This window comes from Pseudoliparis swirei, chromosome 16 (assembly GCF_029220125.1).
Source record: "Pseudoliparis swirei isolate HS2019 ecotype Mariana Trench chromosome 16, NWPU_hadal_v1, whole genome shotgun sequence".
NCBI classification, from domain to species: Eukaryota; Metazoa; Chordata; class Actinopteri; order Perciformes; family Liparidae; genus Pseudoliparis; species Pseudoliparis swirei.
Genome location: NC_079403.1, coordinates 4,122,025 through 4,144,826, shown reverse-complemented (window position 1 = coordinate 4,144,826; position 22,802 = coordinate 4,122,025). Strand labels below are relative to the sequence as shown.

The window sequence follows — 22,802 nt, the reverse complement described above, 5'->3', positions numbered from 1 at the left end:
ACAATACAGCGGGTCGTCGGACGAGTGGGTCCATAACCGTGGACGCTTTCGCTCTTCATGGCGTCAGAATGTGCCGCAGTAACAGGAAGTAGAGCGCGGCGGCGGCGGCGGCGGCACACTCATTTCACACAGGATGACATCCAACAGAGATTATAACAAAGTCATGAGGTTCATCTCTCGTTATGGTTACCACGCTTGAAAGAGCGTGTCTAAGCACACACACACACAGACAGACACACACACACACAAAGCATTGCAGTGATACCTGTTTTGGGGTCGACGGAGAAATATGGCTGTCCTTGTAGAATACTGTAGACTATCCTGGCGCTGTTTCCGTAGGTGGGATCGTCCGCGTCCGACGCCGTGACTTGCAACACAGAAGTGCCTAAAAATAAAAAATTTAAATATTTAAATAAATAAATAACACAGCAAGATAATTTCCTTTTTTCGCTCTGGGGTTTTCAGAAGTTAACAGAAGCGTTTCGATGCAAAAAGAATCGTTTTGGTGAGCACACAGGACCAGAGAGAGAGAGAGAGCTGCTTGAAACACACACACGCACACGCACGCACACACACTCACGCACACGCACACGCCACACGCGCACGCACGCACACAGACACACACACACACGCACACACACACACACAGACATTTTCTTTCTTCACATCATATCAAAGTTCTTCGCACTTAAAAGGCTTATAAACATTTAATAGATTCCAGCTCTCTCTCTCCTCTCTCTCCTCCCTCTCTCTCCTCCTCCTCTCCTCTCTCCTCCCTCCCTCTCTCTCCTCTCCCTCTCCTCCCTCTCTCTCCCTACCTCTCTCTCTCTCTCCCTCTCTCTCTCTCCCTCTCTCTCTCTCTCCCTACAAAAGGTCTGCCATCCACGCACCTCCTGAAGGCATCTCCTTGACCCCCGAGGAGTTAGTCACAAAGTCGCCTGTTCAACAATACAGCGGTCGCCGAGTGGGTCCATAACTGGACGCCGCCATGGCGCCAGAATGCCGCAGTAACAGGAAGTAGAGCGCGGCGGGGGCGGCGGCACACTCATTTCACACAGGATGACATCCAACAGAGATTATAACAAAGTCATGAGGTTATCTCCACGCTTGAAAAGAGCGTGTCAAGCACACACACACACAGACAGACACACACACACACAAAGCATTGCAGTGATACCTGTTTTGGGGTCGACGGAGAAATATGGCTGTCCTTGTAGAATACTGTAGACTATCCTGGCGCTGTTTCCTAGGGGATGCGTCCGGTGAGACTTGCAACACAGAAGTGCCTAAAAATAAAAAATTTAAATATTTAAATAAATAAATAACACAGCAAGATAATTTCCTTTTCGGGTGGGGTTTCAGAAGTTAACAGAAGCGTTTCGATGCAAAAAGAATCGTTTTGGTGAGCACACAGGACCAGAGAGAGAGAGAGAGAGCTGCTTGAATGTTGAACACAAACAACAACAACAGACATGTTGATTGAGCAGCTGGAGAGAATACCAACCCAATGTTTTATGAGATGTTGCCAACTGCAGAACAAATGAAGTTAATCCGGACAGATATTGTAGAAGTAAAACAATATATAACAAATGCAGTGTCTGTGTACAGTATCTCTAAATATATGAATACATTCACTTATCCACGAGCACAAAAGCAAAAGAATGTATGTCACATGAAAGATATGTCGCAAAATTGCATTTTACCCCTGAGGGGGAAACGAGTCCGGCTCGCTCCTTTGTGATCGAGCATCTTTCATTGTGTACGATGACAAAAACAGAGAGAAATGATCTAAAAATAGAGGGATGAGTCTTTATTAAGACAGCTATACAGTATATGTATATATATATTTTTTTCTTCAATTATTATTATATATGTTATTATTATTATTATATATATATATTATTACATAGAGAAATGATATAAAAATAGAGGGATGAGTCTTTATTAAGACAGTTATACAGTATATATATATTTTTAAATTATTATTATATATGTTATTATTATTATTATATATATTATTATTACATAGAGAAATGATATAAAAATAGAGGGATGAGTCATTATTAAGACAGTTATACAGTATATATATATGTATATATGTATATATATAATATTATGTATTATTATTATATATATGTGTATTTATATATATGTGTATATATATATATGTATATATACACACATATATATATGTATATATATAAATTTTTTGGGATACATGTATATATATATATATATGTATATATACACATATATGTATTTACATATATATACATATATACATACATATATGTGTATATATACATGTATATATATATATGTATGTATACATATGTATATATATATTTACATATATATATATATATATATATACACACAACAAAAGAAAAAGTCATTTGGTCCAATTTACCAGTTGAAGTGCTCTCCTAGCATCACGGCGTCATTAACCCGTCGTGATTGGACGATGCCCTGCTGAGCTTATGAGATGCACGAGTATGCGTCTGAATCATAGCATCTTCTGGACACTCAGAGAATAAAACCGAATTAAAGTCTCAACAGATATGACTTTTCTTTCTTTGTTCTCTGAAAGGTCGTCCATAATGAGGCGTGCGCTCCGTGTGCTAAGGCACTCTAAATGTCTGATATTGCACTGGGAATATTTGGACTCAATCAATTGTGGTATTGCTTTTTAGGAAGTCTCTTCCAAATGGTCCGGCTAAGCAAACGTATTAGTCAGTACACGAGTTAATTGATGAGCCTTGAAATGTTCTGTATTAATGGCTTGAGTAAATAAAATGCCCATCCTCCGTATGAATAACATTTCTCTGTGTGCACCTCGAAAAAGAGACTCGCGGTAAATTGTTCTTCTAACTTCATGGCATGTTCATAATCGTTGCATAATGCACTCGTTATGCTCTCCCGAAAGACTCCGTAATGTGCTCTCTATCGCTCACGATGCACTTTAACGTGAGTGGTTAAGTCTCTCTGAGTATTTTGGAACTATTAAAGGTGATGAGTGCAACAACAAAAAAAGAAAAGAAGAAAAAATATGTCCGACTGAATTCGATACTCTCTCTCAGAGAGAGAGAGATGCGGAACATTAAGAGAAAAATATATAAATCACATTTCACAGTAAAAGTCGTTTCTAAGCTCGGGTTTTTCACCGTGTCTTTTTTTTGTCACGTTGAGTGTAAAAACACTCAATAATACAACGGTTATGAGATGAAGGATCTCTTAAAGGGGCCACGGCAAGACTTTACACCACTTATGCTGCGTTCACGCCAAAAGGAGTTGAGAATATTCGCAACGGTTTACATCGCTTGAGTTCTATTTCTGGCTTTTTGCGTCACTCGCGCCTCAGAGGGGGCGGGGCTTATCTCTGTGGCTTTACTCCGTGGAAACAGTTATCATCTCCTTCATCCACCATGAAGAACTAACCTCTAGTTCTGCTTCATACGTGTTGAGGACATCCCACAAACGTTCTGAACATGTAACGCCCTCGTGTTTGTGTTCATCACATTAATATCATATATATATATATATATATATATATATATATATATTTATACATGACATCACCCGTAGGCTCACACAGCTCGGTGACTTTCACCTCTACGCCTGAATGAATGTCTCTTCCGGCTCCATTAGAGCAGCAGTTAGATTCTGATTGCTGATTGGCTCTCGCAACTCGATGTCGGCGAATTTCTTTCGCCAAATTTGAAATATTTAAACTTGAAAAGGCGAATTTTTGGTTTCAGTGTGTCGGATATGTTTTCCAACCCGACCTTTTTTTCCACGTGGTACACCCGGTATAATATACATCCACACATATGCAGAAAAGACTTAAATGATAAGAGGTGAAATAAGATAAGAGGTTTTTATCGTCTTTGTTGGTATACAACGACATTTCGTGTGAAGGACCCCAAATTTAAACAAAATTAATAATTGTTTAGAGAGTTGAAGTGGGAAGTCCAGCTGCTTTGAAGCCATCCTTTATATTTATGCTTTCAGATGCACAGCGTCCTCCTCTCTGCACTGCGGTTTGATTATTAAGTCAAATATAAAAAGCACTCGCTCAGGTTCACGCCACCCAAACCGCTTGAGATGCATTCAGGCGAAAGAAAACCTCATCGTGTTTGGGTTCTTAAAATAACGGCGTGAATTCAGATCGAGGATTCTGGGAGCGTTGATATCGGACTCGGAGGGGGCGGGACGAAGTGTTGGCATGCGCCGGGGGGGGGGAAGAAGTCGAGGATGGTTATAAATATACCACGCTAGAAAAACTGTGAAACAACGTGCAATGTGGACTCAGTTTAACGGTTACAGATTCTGAACCCGGTCACGAAGTGTTCTCCCTCTTCTTTTTTACGTCTCTCAGGGGTTTTCGACCTCGCTGGAGTCATTGCCGCGACCGCACGACTTAGTGCACTTTTAGAAGATCACGGTTGGTGGCTGAAGGTGGATTACAACCACCGGGGTTTCCCTCCAGCCTCCCTCTAGAATCAGGGGCTCCCGTGCTATTTGCTTCATCCCCACTTTCATGAAACGAGGGGAAGACAAAAAAGTGACGAAGTAGCTTTGAGTTAATCGTAGGGCTGCAACTAACGATTATTTTAATAATCGATTTATCTGTTGATTATTTTCTCGATTAATCGATGAATAAAAATACATTTTCAATCCTTTATTAAAAAAACAGAACTGACTATCACCCGACTCGTTGTGGTTTAATCGCGTCATTCTCGTCGGTGAGGGGGCGGGGCTTATCTCTGTTGCTTTGCTCCGTGGAAACAGTTATCATTTCCTTAGTTCTGCCTTATACACTCAAAAAAACGATTCAAGCCCTTCTTAGAGGTGACACATTTAAATATTGTTTGATACATTTAAATAAATCAATTACAAAACGAATATATTTATTTTGAATGGGTGTAACACAAAATGTATGAATACTTTCATTTATTAGATTTATTTAGGTTACACTCACAAAAACGATTCAAGCCCTTCTTAGAGGTGACACATTTAAATATTGTTTGATACATTTAAATAAATCAATTACAAAAATAGATATTTATATTTAATGGGTGGAACACAAAATGTATGAATTCTTTCATTTATTAGATTTATTTAGGTTAGATGGTGTGCATATCAACTCAAAATAAATGTGTTTCATTGAGGACTACCCTTTGCATGCGCCAGCTGAAAATCAGTTGTTTACAAGGTGAAGACACTTTCAGGGCTGTATGGTGGTGTAGTGGCTAGCAATCACGCCTCAAAGCCAAAGGTCTGTGGGTTCAATTCCCAGTTGGGGCTTTCCTTCTGTGTGGAGTTTGCATATTTTCTTAGTTAGTTAGTTTATATTTTGAGTTGGACAAACACAAATTAATTTAATTTAATGAATATCGTTATTTTATTTTAGATGTATTTGATACAAATGAGTTGGACTAACTTAATTACATTGTATTGCACTGATGTGCTAAATTTGAGTTGGAGTTGCATATAATTATTGGATGGAAAACCTGCCAACAATTTAATTGAGTTGATCAAATGAGTCATTTCTTTGAGTGTACTTGTTGAGGACGTCCCACAACCAATCGGATGTCAACCCTCATTTTCAACGAATCACATGAGCCTCATTAGCTTCATTCGCGCCTAAAAGGGGGCGGGGCTTATCTCTGCGGAAACAGTTATATTTCCTTCATCCACCATGAAGAACTCACCACTAATTCTGCTTTATACTCATTGAGGACGTCCCACAAACGCGTCATGAACCTTTGTTTGGGTTTGTACTCGAACGTCTCGGCGACGTATCGAGCGGCGTAATAATCGCGCGAGGTGACGAATCGCTAACGAAATTCGTTGCCGACTATTTTAACGATAGATTTTTTTTATCGATTCGTTGTCGCGGCCCTGGTTAATATCAAGTAATATCTCATCTTAACGGGATGAAAAGACACCGATACAAAGCGGTGAAACTGATTTGAAGAAACTCAAATGTGTCCGTGTTTCGTGACGGATGGGGCGCCGTTTACCGGAAAATGAGAGAGAGAGAGAGACGGGCGGTTGAGGATAAATGAAATAACACTATGTGTTCATTCCTTTTGCATGGCCACACATTTCATTACGACTCCTCATCGGAAAAAGAACAAGCGATGCCCGAACAATGATTTTCCCAGAAGTTATGCGGTGAACGGTAAAGAGAGAGATATACCACCGGCTCCGGAACGTCCCATTAAACCTCAACTGGGAGACACGCAGCCAATTGGAAATTGATACTCCTTCCATCTAGCACTTAAAAAAAAAAGATATACACGATTGCACCGTTGGTACGTACGAAAACGGTTATCGTTGGACTCCCTGGCACCGGCCCAGATGATCAACTTAAGACAGGAAGAGCATCACAGCCAATTAGCTGCCACGCTCCCAGACAGCCCCTCCCCCTTTCAGTCGGCACCCGAAACCGAAGAGGAATTACTTTAATGGGACGTGAGCGAAAAAAGAAAAAAACCCGGCTAATTATTTCCCCCTTCACGCGGCTCGGTCTCCTCCCCCGGGTCGTCGGTGCTGATTGATTCCTTTTGTGAGAGCCGATGATGGAGTTCTGAGTTTTGAGGAGTCACCGTGTGTTATCCTCCCGTTGGAGGGATAAAGATTACAGAAATGAGCTTTTTTTTTTAATGGTGGATATCAAACTAAAACCTTTCTTAAAAAAAGGAAAGTATTCAGCACATGCCGATACATATTACATGTTCTATATTACAGAGACGGCTACTTGAACCTTTCCATTTAGGTAGAGCAACATACTGGCAGTGGTGTGTGTGTGTGTGTGTTGGTGTGTGTGTGTGTGTGTGTCTCAGGCTGTTCCTGAATATCCATGAAGGCCAAGCAGAGAGATAAAATGGCTATAAAGGTGCCTCAAAGAACCTTGTAAAAATGGTTCTTTAAGGCACAATTTCTGGTTGCACAAAGAACTTTTCAGACCAGGGTTCTGTAAAGAACCATTTCCTTAAAGAGTTCTTCAAATAACCTATAAAGGTGCCTCAAACAAAACAATGGTTCGGTGATGGTTCTCCGTAGAACCACAAAGCCTTTTAAAGAACCATTTGAGAACCATTACTCTTCTGTGTGTAGGACTCTCTTATGGTTTGACTTCCACTCTCTCCCCTCTCTTTTTGGTTCCTGTCAATCAACTAGTCAGCATGTCAGTCAGTATCGTTCTACCTCACACTCCTCTGCGCGCGCACACACACACACACACACACACACACACACACACACTAGTGCAAGTAGAAGTAGTACTTTTCCTTTCAGCAGCCGAAGGGATCATTTTAGACCAACAGACATACATATATATATATATATATATTTGGCATGTTTTCAACAAAGTGTCAGATTCAATGCTTTTAAAGTACTTTTGGAATAAGAATCATTGGTCCGACAGACGCTTTGGCCGCCGTCTGTGAGACCGTGAACCTACATACGGACTGTGACGTCTGAGCGCTGTACTTCTGAGTTTTATGAGAAACAAATAGATGTCGTGGGCAGCATCATCCGTCTCAGAGGAGGCGGAGAGAGGCTTCTCTCTTCTTTCCTTTCCTCCGTTGATGCCGAGGACTCCGCCGCGGTGGGGATTGCTTGCGGAGGCACTATTGAGTGCTTTTATAAAAGAGCTTCCCACCCAGGAAACCATCACAGCTACCAGGAGAGCCACGGTGGAAATGAAAGGGGGGGGGGGGGGGAGTCGGATGATTTACGGGAGATCACATAATAACATGTTGGAGTAATACTTGGCCATTTGAAGTGAAAACAACATGTCATTTATTGTTTATGGATAAGAGGGATTGTATATATATATATATATATATATACACACACACATATATATATTTATATATATATAAAAAAGGAAAGAAAATGGAATCTTTTTTTTAGACATTTCCTTTTTTACGTGCAACCTCTCATTATTTTTTATAATTATTTGTATTTATTTAGATTCATTTATTTATTGAATTTATTGATTATTGATTTAATTAATTTCATTTTTAAATTAATTTTATTTAATTAATTATTATTTTATTTATTTCATTTATTGATTTCATTTTATTTATATTATTTATACTATTTATTTTATTTATTGTATTTATTTTATTTTATTGTAAGTCGCTTCGAATAAAAGCGTCTGCTAAATGACATGTCATGTCATGTAATGTACATACTTGATCTATTAATTAATGTAATTATTTAACTTTGTCTACATCTCAAGAAAGAAAAAGTCTATAAAACATATATATATATATATTTTTAAAATCTATAAAAGATATATATATAAATTTAAAAAGACGTACTTAAAAAAGTCATCTCTCCACCCATTGGCTCGATGGCAGCGCTACTCACCCAGCTCTGACATCTCGCACCGTGGCATCAAGGGCCCGCGGTGAAGGTGGGCGCGTTGTCGTTGATGTCCTGCACTTTGATGATGAACTCCGACTTGGGCTCCAGCGCCTCCTCCGTGTTGCGGTCCAGCGCCTGGGCGTGCAGCACGTGGTCGTCTTGCTCGCGGTCCAGGCTCTTGACGGCGTGAATGTCGCCCGCCACCTCGCCGATGATGAAGATGGTGCGGCTCCGCCGCTCAGGATGTAGCGGACGGGCCGTCGCTTTGTCCGAGTTCGAGTGGAGCTGCAGAAAAAAAACCAGACGGGAGTTTTCTCCTGATCCCATGGGAGGTCAAAGGTCAGGGAGGTCGTGTGTGAACAGGTTGTAAAGCCCTCTGAGGGGAGTTCATCATTTGTAATATTGGGCTTTAAAAAATAAACTAAGTTGAATTGAATGAGAGGGATGGCGGTGGAGCCCGTTGATTGGATGATTATAGGTGATTAGGCAATTTACGTGTAACTGTCATGCTGGTAAAAGTGTTCATTGTTATTCATCCAAATGTTTTCTACGGAAAATGGAGGGGATTTCTATTTTAAAATAAAACTAAATGTTTGACAGAGAAAAGCAACTGAAGGAAGGAAATTACGCTACGTAGTTTTTGCATTTACTGCATTTTCGTTTACAGATTTTTTCCGTTTAATAATTTTTGGGATTTAAGGCATTTTTAGTTTAATATTTTTGGGGATTTAAGGCATTTTTAATGCGTTTACAGTTTTTTTTTCTTGTTTACGTAATATTTTATGTTTACAGCATTTTTGCATTTACGAATTTTTGCATTTCCATTTGACATTTATATTTTGAGTTGGACAAACACAAATTAATTTAATTCAATGAATATCGTTATTTTATTTTAGATGTATTTGATACAAATGAGTTGGACTAACTTAATTACATTGTATTGCACTGATGTGCTAAATTTGAGTTGGAGTTGCATATAATTATTGGATGGAAAACCTGCCAACAATTTAATTGAGTTGATCAAATGAGTCATTTCTTTGAGTGTACTTGTTGAGGACGTCCCACAACCAATCGGATGTCAACCCTCATTTTCAACGAATCACATGAGCCTCATTAGCTTCATTCGCGCCTAAAAGGGGGCGGGGCTTATCTCTGCGGAAACAGTTATATTTCCTTCATCCACCATGAAGAACTCACCACTAATTCTGCTTTATACTCATTGAGGACGTCCCACAAACGCGTCATGAACCTTTGTTTGGGTTTGTACTCGAACGTCTCGGCGACGTATCGAGCGGCGTAATAATCGCGCGAGTTGACGAATCGCTAACGAAATTCGTTGCCGACTATTTTAACGATAGATTTTTTTTATCGATTCGTTGTCGCGGCCCTGGTTAATATCAAGTAATATCTCATCTTAACGGGATGAAAAGACACCGATACAAAGCCGAGTGAGGAAACTGATTTGAAGAAACTCAAATGTGTCCGTGTTTCGTGACGGATGGGGCGCCGTTTACCGGAAAATGAGAGAGAGAGAGAGACGGGCGGTTGAGGATAAATGAAATAACACTATGTGTTCATTCCTTTTGCATGGCCACACATTTCATTACGACTCCTCATCGGAAAAAGAACAAGCGATGCCCGAACAATGATTTTCCCAGAAGTTATGCGGTGAACGGGAAAGAGAGAGATATACCACCGGCTCCGGAACGTCCCATTAAACCTCAACTGGGAGACACGCAGCCAATTGGAAATTGATACTCCTTCCATCTAGCACTTAAAAAAAAAAGATATACACGATTGCACCGTTGGTACGTACGAAAACGGTTATCGTTGGACTCCCTGGCACCGGCCCAGATGATCAACTTAAGACAGGAAGAGCATCACAGCCAATTAGCTGCCACGCTCCCAGACAGCCCCTCCCCCTTTCAGTCGGCACCCGAAACCGAAGAGGAATTACTTTAATGGGACGTGAGCGAAAAAAGAAAAAAACCCGGCTAATTATTTCCCCCTTCACGCGGCTCGGTCTCCTCCCCCGGGTCGTCGGTGCTGATTGATTCCTTTTGTGAGAGCCGATGATGGAGTTCTGAGTTTTGAGGAGTCACCGTGTGTTATCCTCCCGTTGGAGGGATAAAGATTACAGAAATGAGCTTTTTTTTTTAATGGTGGATATCAAACTAAAACCTTTCTTAAAAAAAGGAAAGTATTCAGCACATGCCGATACATATTACATGTTCTATATTACAGAGACGGCTACTTGAACCTTTCCATTTAGGTAGAGCAACATACTGGCAGTGGTGTGTGTGTGTGTGTGTTGGTGTGTGTGTGTGTGTGTGTCTCAGGCTGTTCCTGAATATCCATGAAGGCCAAGCAGAGAGATAAAATGGCTATAAAGGTGCCTCAAAGAACCTTGTAAAAATGGTTCTTTAAGGCACAATTTCTGGTTGCACAAAGAACTTTTCAGACCAGGGTTCTGTAAAGAACCATTTCCTTAAAGAGTTCTTCAAATAACCTATAAAGGTGCCTCAAACAAAACAATGGTTCGGTGATGGTTCTCCGTAGAACCACAAAGCCTTTTAAAGAACCATTTGAGAACCATTACTCTTCTGTGTGTAGGACTCTCTTATGGTTTGACTTCCACTCTCCCTCTTTTTGGTTCCTGTCAATCAACTAGTCAGCATGTCAGTCAGTATCGTTCTACCTCACACTCCTCTGCGCGCGCACACACACACACACACACACACACACACACACACACACACACACACACTAGTGCAAGTAGAAGTAGTACTTTTCCTTTCAGCAGCCGAAGGGATCATTTTAGACCAACAGACATACATATATATATATATATATATATATTTGGCATGTTTTCAACAAAGTGTCAGATTCAATGCTTTTAAAGTACTTTTGGAATAAGAATCATTGGTCCGACAGACGCTTTGGCCGCCGTCTGTGAGACCGTGAACCTACATACGGACTGTGACGTCTGAGCGCTGTACTTCTGAGTTTTATGAGAAACAAATAGATGTCGTGGGCAGCATCATCCGTCTCAGAGGAGGCGGAGAGAGGCTTCTCTCTTCTTTCCTTTCCTCCGTTGATGCCGAGGACTCCGCCGCGGTGGGGATTGCTTGCGGAGGCACTATTGAGTGCTTTTATAAAAGAGCTTCCCACCCAGGAAACCATCACAGCTACCAGGAGAGCCACGGTGGAAATGAAAGGGGGGGGGGGGGGGAGTCGGATGATTTACGGGAGATCACATAATAACATGTTGGAGTAATACTTGGCCATTTGAAGTGAAAACAACATGTCATTTATTGTTTATGGATAAGAGGGATTGTATATATATATATATATATATACACACACACATATATATATTTATATATATATAAAAAAGGAAAGAAAATGGAATCTTTTTTTTAGACATTTCCTTTTTTACGTGCAACCTCTCATTATTTTTTATAATTATTTGTATTTATTTAGATTCATTTATTTATTGAATTTATTGATTATTGATTTAATTAATTTCATTTTTTAATTAATTTTATTTAATTAATTATTATTTTATTTATTTCATTTATTGATTTCATTTTATTTATATTATTTATACTATTTATTTTATTTATTGTATTTATTTTATTTTATTGTAAGTCGCTTCGAATAAAAGCGTCTGCTAAATGACATGTCATGTCATGTAATGTACATACTTGATCTATTAATTAATGTAATTATTTAACTTTGTCTACATCTCAAGAAAGAAAAAGTCTATAAAACATATATATATATATATTTTTAAAATCTATAAAAGATATATATATAAATTTAAAAAAAGACGTACTTAAAAAAAAAGAAGTCATCTCTCCACCCATTGGCCGCTCGATGGCAGCGCTACTCACCCAGCTCCGACATCTCGGGCACCGTGGCATCGAAGGGCCCGCCGGTGAAGGTGGGCGCGTTGTCGTTGATGTCCTGCACTTTGATGATGAACTCCGACTTGGGCTCCAGCGCCTCCTCCGTGTTGCGGTCCAGCGCCTGGGCGTGCAGCACGTAGTGCGTCTTGCTCTCGCGGTCCAGGCTCTTGACGGCGTGAATGTCGCCCGTCACCTCGTCGATGATGAAGATGGTGCCGGCTCCGTCGCCGCTCAGGATGTAGCGGACGGAGCCGTCGCCTTTGTCCGAGTTCGAGTGGAGCTGCAGAAAAAAAACCAGACGGGAGTTTTCTCCTGATCCCATGGGAGGTCAAAGGTCAGGGAGGTCGTGTGTGAACAGGTTGTAAAGCCCTCTGAGGGGAGTTCATCATTTGTAATATTGGGCTTTAAAAAATAAACTAAGTTGAATTGAATGAGAGGGATGGCGGTGGAGCCCGTTGATTGGATGATTATAGGTGATTAGGCAATTTACGTGTAACTGTTATGCTGGTAAAAGTCTTCATTGTTATTCATCCAAATGTTTTCTTCGGAAAATGGAAAGGATTTCTATTTTTAAATTAAAATAAATGTTTGACGGAGAAAATCAACTGAAGCAAGGAAATTACGCTTACGTAGTTTTTTGCATTTACTGCATTTTTTGCGTTTACAGATTTTTTCCGTTTAATAATTTTTTGGGATTTAAGGCATTTTTTGCGTTTAATATTTTTTGGGGATTTAAGGCATTTTTTGCGTTTACAGTTTTTTTTTCTTGTTTACGTAATATTTTGCGTTTACAGCATTTTTTGCATTTACGGAATTTTTTTGCATTTCCATTTGACATTTATATTTTACTTAAAATGCTGGCCCAGCAATTAACATGTAACTGTCATGCTGGTAAAAGTGTTCATTGTTATTCATCCAAATGTTTTCTACGGAAGGAAGGAAATTACGCTTACGGCGTTTTTTGCGTTTACAGCTTTTTTTCCGATTCTGGCATTTTTTCCGTTAATAAGTTTTATGGGAATGAAAGCATTTTTGGCATTTACATTTTTTTTGGGCGCTTCCGTAATTTTTGGCGTTGAGGCATTTTTGGCGTTTACATAATATTTAGCGTTTACGGCTTTTTTTTCCTTCCGTTTACAGCATTTTTTGCATTTCCAGCATTTTCTTGCATTTCCATTTGACATTTTTAAGATTATTTTAAATCCTGGCGCAGCAATTCATGTAAAGATCAATGCTGGTAAAAAATTTATTATATATATTTTATTATTATTTTTCATCTAAATTCATCCTCTGAAAAATATGAGGATTTTCTATTCATACATCTGTTTTATAACAATGTCAATTAAAAGTACACAAAGAAAGGACATTTATTTAATTTCCATCTGATTTTTTTTAAAGACGACTTTATTTCAATTCATCTTCAGAGATGACGTTTTTAGGGTGAAATCCCTAAAATGGTGAGAAGAGCTCCACCTCCTTCTCCCCGGGAGGAAGAGGCGACTCAGGGAATAACTGTTCGTCCATAATTAATGAGCATCAGGACTTTAACAGCTGAGTCTGTGGTTTCTAGACTTTATAAATATGTTCTACAATACTATTTCCAAAACTAGGGCGCCATAGCAACACCATCGTTTGAGAGAACTTGATGTCCCGGTGAGTAAAACGTGTTCAGAAGAACGTCCCATGTTCATTATGCACCGTCAGCGCTTTCACATACCGGGGCCACCGGGGCCACCGGGGCCACCGGGGCCACTTCTGTCTGAGCACGTCGATGAACTGTGAACACGACCGTTGACTCGAGTCAGTTTCACCGCAAACAAGATGAATGCATGTCTTTGGAGAACACACACACACACACACACACACACAAAGAAACTATGAATAATTCATGCCTGGTGTTTGTGAGGAGGCAACGTGTAACTCTCCCACACATTAATATATATACACCTACGTACTATCACAGTGTGGATGAGAATTGATATGATGAGACCGACGTGGAAAGCGTGGGGGGATAACAAAACCATTAAAAAATGCCATTTAAATGGGACTTTGCAGTGATGAATTCGCAATTACGGGGTGGGTCATAATATCTGTGTGAGGCCAATTAGCACCAGCTGTCAGAAAGAGCCGAGCTCATCAAAACAACAACAACAACAACAACACCTTTAGAAGAGGGGCCAAATGGTCTGCAACCCGACCTGCAGCGACGTCAGTCAGAAGTAATAATGAACTAAAAATATTTATATATAGTAAAAGAAAAATTCTATTTACAAAAGGGGGGAGGGGGGGGGCAGGAGTCTCAACCAATCAACAGGGACGTGTTCTGACTGAAAATATAAATATAAGCTTATCGCATAATGACGCATGGTAAACCGATATATAAATATATAAATATATATATATATATATACATATAAATATATATGTATATATAAATATAAATATATATAAATATATATATACAAATATTTATATATATATATATATCAATTTATTTATATATATAGATATATATATATATCAATATATATAGATATCTATATATATAGATATATATATATAGGAACGGTTGATTCTCACGAATATTTAGACATTGGAAAAAAATGAAAAGAAAATCTGATTTCGATGTATCTTACGTCAACGTGCACGTGAACCCAATGGGCGACATCACGGTCATGTCCATAGATGGTCTTATTGGTCGAGGAGCTGATTGTTGCTCCAGGCCTACTCAACACATCACTCAGCCAGAAGCATCGATATGATTATGAATAATTAGCATCCTGTGATGTCACAGCCAATTAGGGATCCAATCAGAGAGATCTGAGCGGGGAGTGTGTGATCCGTGAGTGTGTGTGTGTGTTGAGTTAGTTAGTCTTGTTTGACCTGCTGTCCACGCTGTTGGAATACGAACACATGAAGTATCACGTCGTTTAAAATCAGCCATCAAATATCAGATAAACACATTTAGAGGCCTTTTTAAAAACTCAAAAAGGGCTGAAGATATGCCCGAGTGGGCGGAGTCACTCTTCCCATGTTGTGTGTGTGTGTGTGAGATTTCCGTCAAACAAAATGTGGAAACAACAACAACAACAACAACAGCACGGGGGCCACGAAGAAGAAACTCTCAGCGAGAGCGACACATTAGCTGTTCTCGGGATGTTGTTTCCGACTTAAGGGAGGGGGGGGGGGGGCGGGGGGTTGCTTTCATGTGAACGTTCCCGGTACACGGGGATTTTTTTTCTCCTTCGTGTTTTCCGGCAGGCGGGCACCGCCTCCCGCCGCTGCCATGGCGACAGCTCGACAGTCACAACATCCTCTCAGACGTGTGAGGAGGCGAACAACACGTCAGAGGCCCGGATGAAACACTCCAAAATAGAAGAGCTACTTCACGCGTCCATTACCTCCGCACACAAAGACGACGTCCATCACATCAAACGATCCCCGCCCGCTGAATCCGGCCGGCCTCAGATTGACTGAGGACTTTATTCCGGTGTCATTTGCTCCTCTAAATAGATTCTCTCGGCGCGGCGGATGAATTTTTAAGCGTGAGGGAATCTTGAAGCTCGGCCAAATATTGACCTAATTTATAGAGTTCGGTATGTAGACCGAAATCCACTCGCACGGTGTTAAAAAAAAAAGAACACGTCGGCTCACGTCGCCCGGCTCGACGTCTAATTTATACGAGAGGATTTACATGACGCCGTCAGTCCGGACGCGGACGGATTGTTTCCGGAGGGCGAGCCGAGGAGCCGGAGACGAGTCCGTCTTTCTTTGGCGCCGACCCAGATTTCTCGAGGAATCGACCCGCCGTCCCACCCGTTACGTTTTTATCGAGGGTCGTTCAACTTTGCACCCGCTCGCCGATCGATGGGCGGCGGCGGTTACGTCACGATTTACGCACTCTGCCGACGCCGGACGTCTCTCCGCCGGGAGACGCGGAGACCGGCGGCCATGTATAGTGGGAGAAAAAATAATGAGCTTGTGTTACGTTATTGACCTCGAAGCCCATAAGCCCACCGGCGGTGTGTGTTCTCCGTGTGTGTGTGTGTGTGTGTGTGTGTGTGTGTGTGTGTGTGTGTGTCGATTGTCAAGGGGACATAACCTGTGCAAATACATTAGAGTCTCTCCTTGCTTCTGCTAATCAGGATTTTATTGGGAACGTCTTGGATCGGTTTATGTAAATAACCCCGTGGTTTATAGTTCTGGGGTTGAAAGCCTGGATTTGCCTTTTTGGTTTTGACATGCCTTTTTTTTCTTCTTTTAAAAAAAAAGAGTTTATAATGGTTTTAACCCTCCTGTTGCCTTTGGGTCAATTTGACCCCATTCAATGTTTAACCCTCCTGTTACCTTTATATTTACTGACATATTTTACCCGTGGGGTCAATTTGACCCCAGCAATTAAAACCTCCAGAAAACTATTAGAATTAATATTGTTTCCCAAGTTTAAGTGTGAGGTACTTTATGTTTGTTTGTTGACTACCTAAATAGCCCTTTAAAAATATTAAAAAGTTGATATTTCTTAAATGTTTGACACAGTGAAAAACAGCCTGGGGTCAAATTGACCCGAAAGAACACCGACATTAAACATTGAATGGGGTCAAATTGACCCTAAAGGTAACAGGAGGATTAAGCCACTTCATCTCTAAAAGATAAATCCGACTTTTATTTTGAAAAGGTCAAAGGAATTTTTACGTTTGAATGTGAACTTGTTACGGACGGATTTGCATTTATACTTTTAATAAAGTTTAATAGTTTGAATGGACCCGTATGAAGCTGAAGCTCGTTAGGGTGGTGATAGTTTAATAGTTTATTAACGTATTGTGACCCAAAGGCAGAAAATAAAAGAAGTAAATCCACCAGCAGTACGTTTTATTTCACTTCATAAACATTACTGTTCGAAAGTTTGGAGTCACGCAGACAATTTGGTGTTTCCCATGAAAACTCACACTTTTATTTTGCAAATTAATTTCAAAATGAATGTAAAATATCATCGACATTGACAAGGTTAGAAATAATGTTTTTTTAATGTAAATATTAATATAGTTCTTTTTCATTGGGCGGCTTTAGCTCAGTGGGGTAAGGGGGTCGTCCTGCAACCGCAAGGTTGTGGGTTCGATCCCCGCTCTCCCCATTAGCTGCAAGTCGAAGTGTCCTTGAGCAAGGCACTGAACCCCCAGTTGCTTCCCGGGCGCTTCACCGCAGCCCACTGCTCCTTAATAACTAAGGATGGGTTAAATGCAGAGAACTAATTTCCCCTTGGGGATTAATAAAAGTGTTTATTCTTGTGGCTCAAAGGAAGGCCAGTTTTATAGCTTCTCTCAGCAGCATAACTGTTTTCAGCTGCGCTCACATAAAAAGGGTTTTCAAGGGTTTTCTACCCCTCCGCTAGTCTTCTAAGGCGATAACACAATGTATCATTAGAACACTGGAGATGGACCTCTACACACCTCTGTAGAGACTTCACTAAACACCAGAGAGTAGTCATTTACACATTAACTATGTAGAGAGTGTATTTATGATTCATTTAATGTTATCTTCATTGAAAAAAACTTGCTTTGTAGAATAAGAACATTTCTAAGTGACTCCAAACATTTGAGCGGTCGTGTAAACGCCCGGCGTTCCTCTCTTATTATGTTGTCTTTTGAGTGCGTCGCTCTCTGCATACATCGTGTATGCATGAGTGTCCTCATACGCCGGTTAATCATATCATCATACGCGGCCCCGCTTCACAACGCCACTTTGAAACTCCCCAGAGGAAACCTTTTAAAAAGGGAGCGTATGGTGGAAGTCTCTTGTGGAGTGAAGAGAGTGCACACCAACACACAGCCGACCGAAGAGAACCGCTTGCATTAAACGCTCCGTTTGAAACGACCTGTCTCTTTAATTAAGACACGCCTCTTAAAACAAGGCGGGTCTTAATTAAAGAGACAGGGCGTTAAAACGGAGCATTTAATACGTCATGTTTCACAAAATAATGTGTTTCTTGACCGTAAACATATTCTACTAGAAACCCAAATTGCATGTATTAACCATAAAAAAAACCCACTTAAAATCCACTTGAACAATGAGTACAACCACTGAGGGAGAAAAGAGTGAATTAAGGTAAGTTTTTTTTTCACAAGCCAGTGAAAGCAGCCTTGTTTTAAGAGGCGGGTCTTAATTAAAGAGACAGGGGCGTTAAAACGGAGCATTTAATACGTGATGTTTAAAATAATGTGTTTCTTGACCGTAAACATACGAAACAACTAGAAACCCATTTTGCATGTATTAACCATAAAAACACACTTAAAAGTCCATTTGAACAATGAGTACCACCACCGAGGGAGAAAAGCTAATACAACAAAAAGCAAGACTACTAGATTAAATGCCATAAACACTCATTTAGAATAGAATAGAATATTTTTTTTTAATAACAAAAAAAAATATCTTCAAGATTTAACCCTTCCTTATTTATTAAGTTTAGTGTGGGCTCTTGATGCCTTGAGGAAGCACTGGGGGTTGCAGTGCTTGCCCAAGGACAGGACACTTGCAACTTGCATGGGATGGGGATCGAAACCCACAACCCCCTCTGTTGCGCAGGCAGCCCTCTTACCCCACTGAGCTAAATGGGGGAAGAGAACCTGAGGCCATGTCAATTAAAATAAATGTTGGGTGTTGGACGGAGAAAAGCAAATAAAGGAAAGAAAATTGCATTTACGGGATTTAAAAAAAACTTTTAAGGCATTTTTTTGGCTTCCATTTAACATTTTCAAGATTACTTCACAACGAACATCCCCCCGTTTTGAGATTCAGATAACTCTGATTCAGATAACTTCAGATATTAAATGCTCCCAGCATGCATTGCTGAAGAAAAATCATCTTTAGAGATGATGTTTTTGGGTGAAATCCCTAAAATAAAGGCGGAAAGAGCTCCGCCTCCTCACCAGGAGGAAGAGGGAATAAGGGAATAACTGTTCATCCATAATTAATGACGATAAGGACTTTCATTCCAATTGTAGTTTTAGACTTTATAAATTATGTGTTTCTTGAGCGTAAAACTTATTCTACTAGAAACCCGAATTGCATGTATTAACCATAAAAAAACACTAAAAGTCCTTTTGAACAATGAGTACCACCACTGAGGGAGAAAAGCTAATACAACAAAGTAGATTAAATGCTCAGCCATAAACAGACACAAGTTATTTAACATGTGGAATGCGAGGGAAGAGATCCCGAGGCCACGTCCAATCAAAATCTGGACCGGCCAATTTCATTACTAACTAGAATGGGCACTCGGTAGAGCGCATACCTTCGCATATCACAAGATTGGGCATTGAATTATGAACATTTTGGCATTAGTTGCATGCCAATTGGATCAAAATTGACCGCGCTATGGTAAAAAAAAGATTTTGACCTTTCCATGACCTCGACCTTTGACCCGATTGATCCCAAAATCGAATCAAATGGCCCCCAGATAATAAGCAATCATCCCACCAAATGTCATGCGATTCAAGATTTTGACCTTTTCATGACCTTGACCTTGAGCTTTGACCCGATCGATCCCAAAATCTAATCAAATGGCCCCCAGATAATAACCAATCGTCCCACCAAATTTCATGCAATTCGGTTTAAAACTTTTTTTGTTATGCGAATAACACGCATACAAATAAATAAATAAATACAATAAAAAAATAAAAATAAAATAAAAATAAATACACGGCGACCAAAACATAACCTTCCCCATTTTCAATGCGAAGGTAATTATAAAAAAAGCCTCCGTTGATTGCGTAGCCGGGCTCTCGATGAGAGCCGGCTGCGGTTCCCACGGTTTAAATACCGGGCCTGTAATTAGACGAGGAGTCAAAGGTCCCGTTGAATCAGCTGCTCGGTCGTAATAATGCTAAACACAACCTCCAAAATCAAGAAATAAAGATAAAATCAGTTCACGGAGAGGACGGAGGACGATTACTGTATTTTTTTACACTTTTTAAAATGATATTCATGGGAAAAACAACTTTTGAAACTCATCTTTTATCATCAACTCCTACATATAAATGACATCATTTAAACGCGGCGCTTATACAACCACGAGAAGGACGTGTCCACTTGTGTCCGGCGGCACTCCATAACTCCGGGGCTCTAAAAAAAAAAAAAGAACTGTCGCCCGCGGGCAGACTGATAATTTAGCCATCGACTTCCTTCTGCAGCAGCCGATGAATCACGACCCCACGAAGCATGTACGGCAAAAACGACCGGCGTCCCCCCCAACAACAAAATCGATAGGTGATAAAAACGTCAACAGGTCGCGGGGGCCATTAACCCCGAACGGCAACGAGCCAAAAAGTACAGCAGCGAGCCACGAGGACGCTCAACTATTCAAATCCCGGACCGGCGATAAGGCGTGATGTGTTCAGGTGTTCTCGGTCTGTTAGGGGGTCTCGATTGCTTTTTATATCCCCCCCCTTGTCTCCCATCATAATCCATCACGGTCAGTGGTCAGCAGGTCCGTCTTTCAATCAGGGGGTTGGCGGTTGAATCCCCGCCCTAGTCGACGTGTCCTTGAGCAAGACGCTTAACCCTGAGTTGCTCCCTGTAGCTGTGACTAGTGTGTGGATGTAACATGTAAAGTGTCTTTGAGTACCTTAAAAAGTGCTATATGAATTAAATGGATTATTATTATTATTATTATTAAGACAAAACTTGCCTACAAACATGAATGCGTTTTTTTATTTTATTCAAAATGTAACTGATATCATCAGGATAATTTTATTTAAAAATGAGAGAAACTAAAATATTTGGATATATATATATATATATATAGAAACTGAAATATTTATATATATACATACATATTTCCGTTTATATATACAGGACTGTCTCAGAAAATTAGAATATTGTGATAAAGTTCTTTATTTTCTGTAATGCAATTAAAAAAACAAAAATGTCATGCATTCTATTCATTACAAATCAACTGAAATATTGCAAGCCTTTTATTCTTTTAATATATAATATCTGAAACTGAAATATAACTCTAAAATATATCTCATAAAATATATTTAGACCAAGTAAAAAAAGATTTATAACAGCTGAGTGTTTGTTCAAAACCCTTCCTGATGATGTCAGTTAATTAGACAATATCAAGTTATTTGTTTAATATACTAGTATACTTATTCATGATATTCTAATATATAGAGATAGGATATTTGAGTTTTCACACCCATGTGATAATCACAATCAGTAAAGGTTTAAATGTATTGATTGTAGAAAAAAAAGAAAAACATTACATTGTTGTTTTTGTCACAGTTTTCCTTCATGTGCAAAATAAAGATGCATCACAATATTCTAATTTTGTTAACCATGTTGTATGACACTAATATATTTGGATAGAGGTAAATATATTTCAGTTTCTATATATATATATATATAGAAACTGAAATATATTTTTACATATATATTTATATATATATAAAAATGTCAGTTTCTACATATATATATATATATTTGAGTTCTAATTCATTTTGATACCTCAAATGTAATGTCCTGATGAATACAAATAATATATATATATTTATACATACATATATATATATATGTATATATATATTCAAAATGTAATATATATAATACAAAATAAATATACACCCATGTGATAATATTAGTGGTTTAAATGTATTGCTATTGTAGGAAGAAAAAAAGAAAAACATTACATTGTTGAATTTGTCACAGTCAAGTTCCTTCATGTGCAGAGCACAAAAGATGCATCACATGACCACATGTGTGTTAACCATGTTGTGTGACAGGCCGTCTCTGGACAGAGGTGGTTAGTTTGTATTTCACAGACAGCTGAAACTCCACTCTAAGGCACATCTCTATCTCATAATTTAATATTTCCTCAGACCAAGTAAAAAAAGATTTATAACAGCTGACTGCACAAGGCTCAGCAGCCCTTGCATGTTTCGAGTTAATTATGACAATCGTGATTTGATACCTAATGACAACTAGTATACTTTATGTCCAGAGAATACAAATAATATATATATATATATATTTATATAAATACATATATATATATATGTATATATAAATATTGTATTCATGCTTTGTTCATTTTGATCACATGACAACTCGCCTATATGTCTAGTGCATATAAATATATATACATGTATATATATTTACACATACATATATGTATATATATTAATATAAACATATCTATTTCTATACATGTATAATTATACATATATATTTATGTATATACAGATATATGTAAAAATATTAATATATATACATGTATATATATTTACATATATATAGATAAATAAATATGCATATCTATATGTATATATAAATAATACATATATATTATTATTATCTTTATTTAAAGGGACCATATACAGTTAAAATATAAATGTCACCATTTGATGCTCTGTATCAGAGCGTAGCTCCAGCAATTTGCATCTGTAGTCCCTTCACAGACCTCACAATATAAAACATAAAACAATAACAGACAGTACAGGTGCAGTTTGG

The 22,802-nt window shown here is 39.1% G+C and overlaps 1 protein-coding gene across 2 annotated transcripts in view; it reads right to left on the bottom strand.

The window, feature by feature from the left end:
* Positions 1-22,802, bottom strand: part of LOC130206293 (cadherin-18) — a 129,936-nt gene that overhangs the window by 49,313 nt on the left and 57,821 nt on the right. For both annotated transcript variants that reach the window (XM_056434198.1, XM_056434197.1), the window contains exons 3-4: positions 12,282-12,576; positions 266-385 (exon numbers count right to left, since the gene is read on the bottom strand). In XM_056434198.1, the coding sequence (XP_056290173.1) occupies positions 266-385; positions 12,282-12,576 (415 nt within the window). The remainder of the gene's footprint in view (positions 1-265; positions 386-12,281; positions 12,577-22,802) is intronic.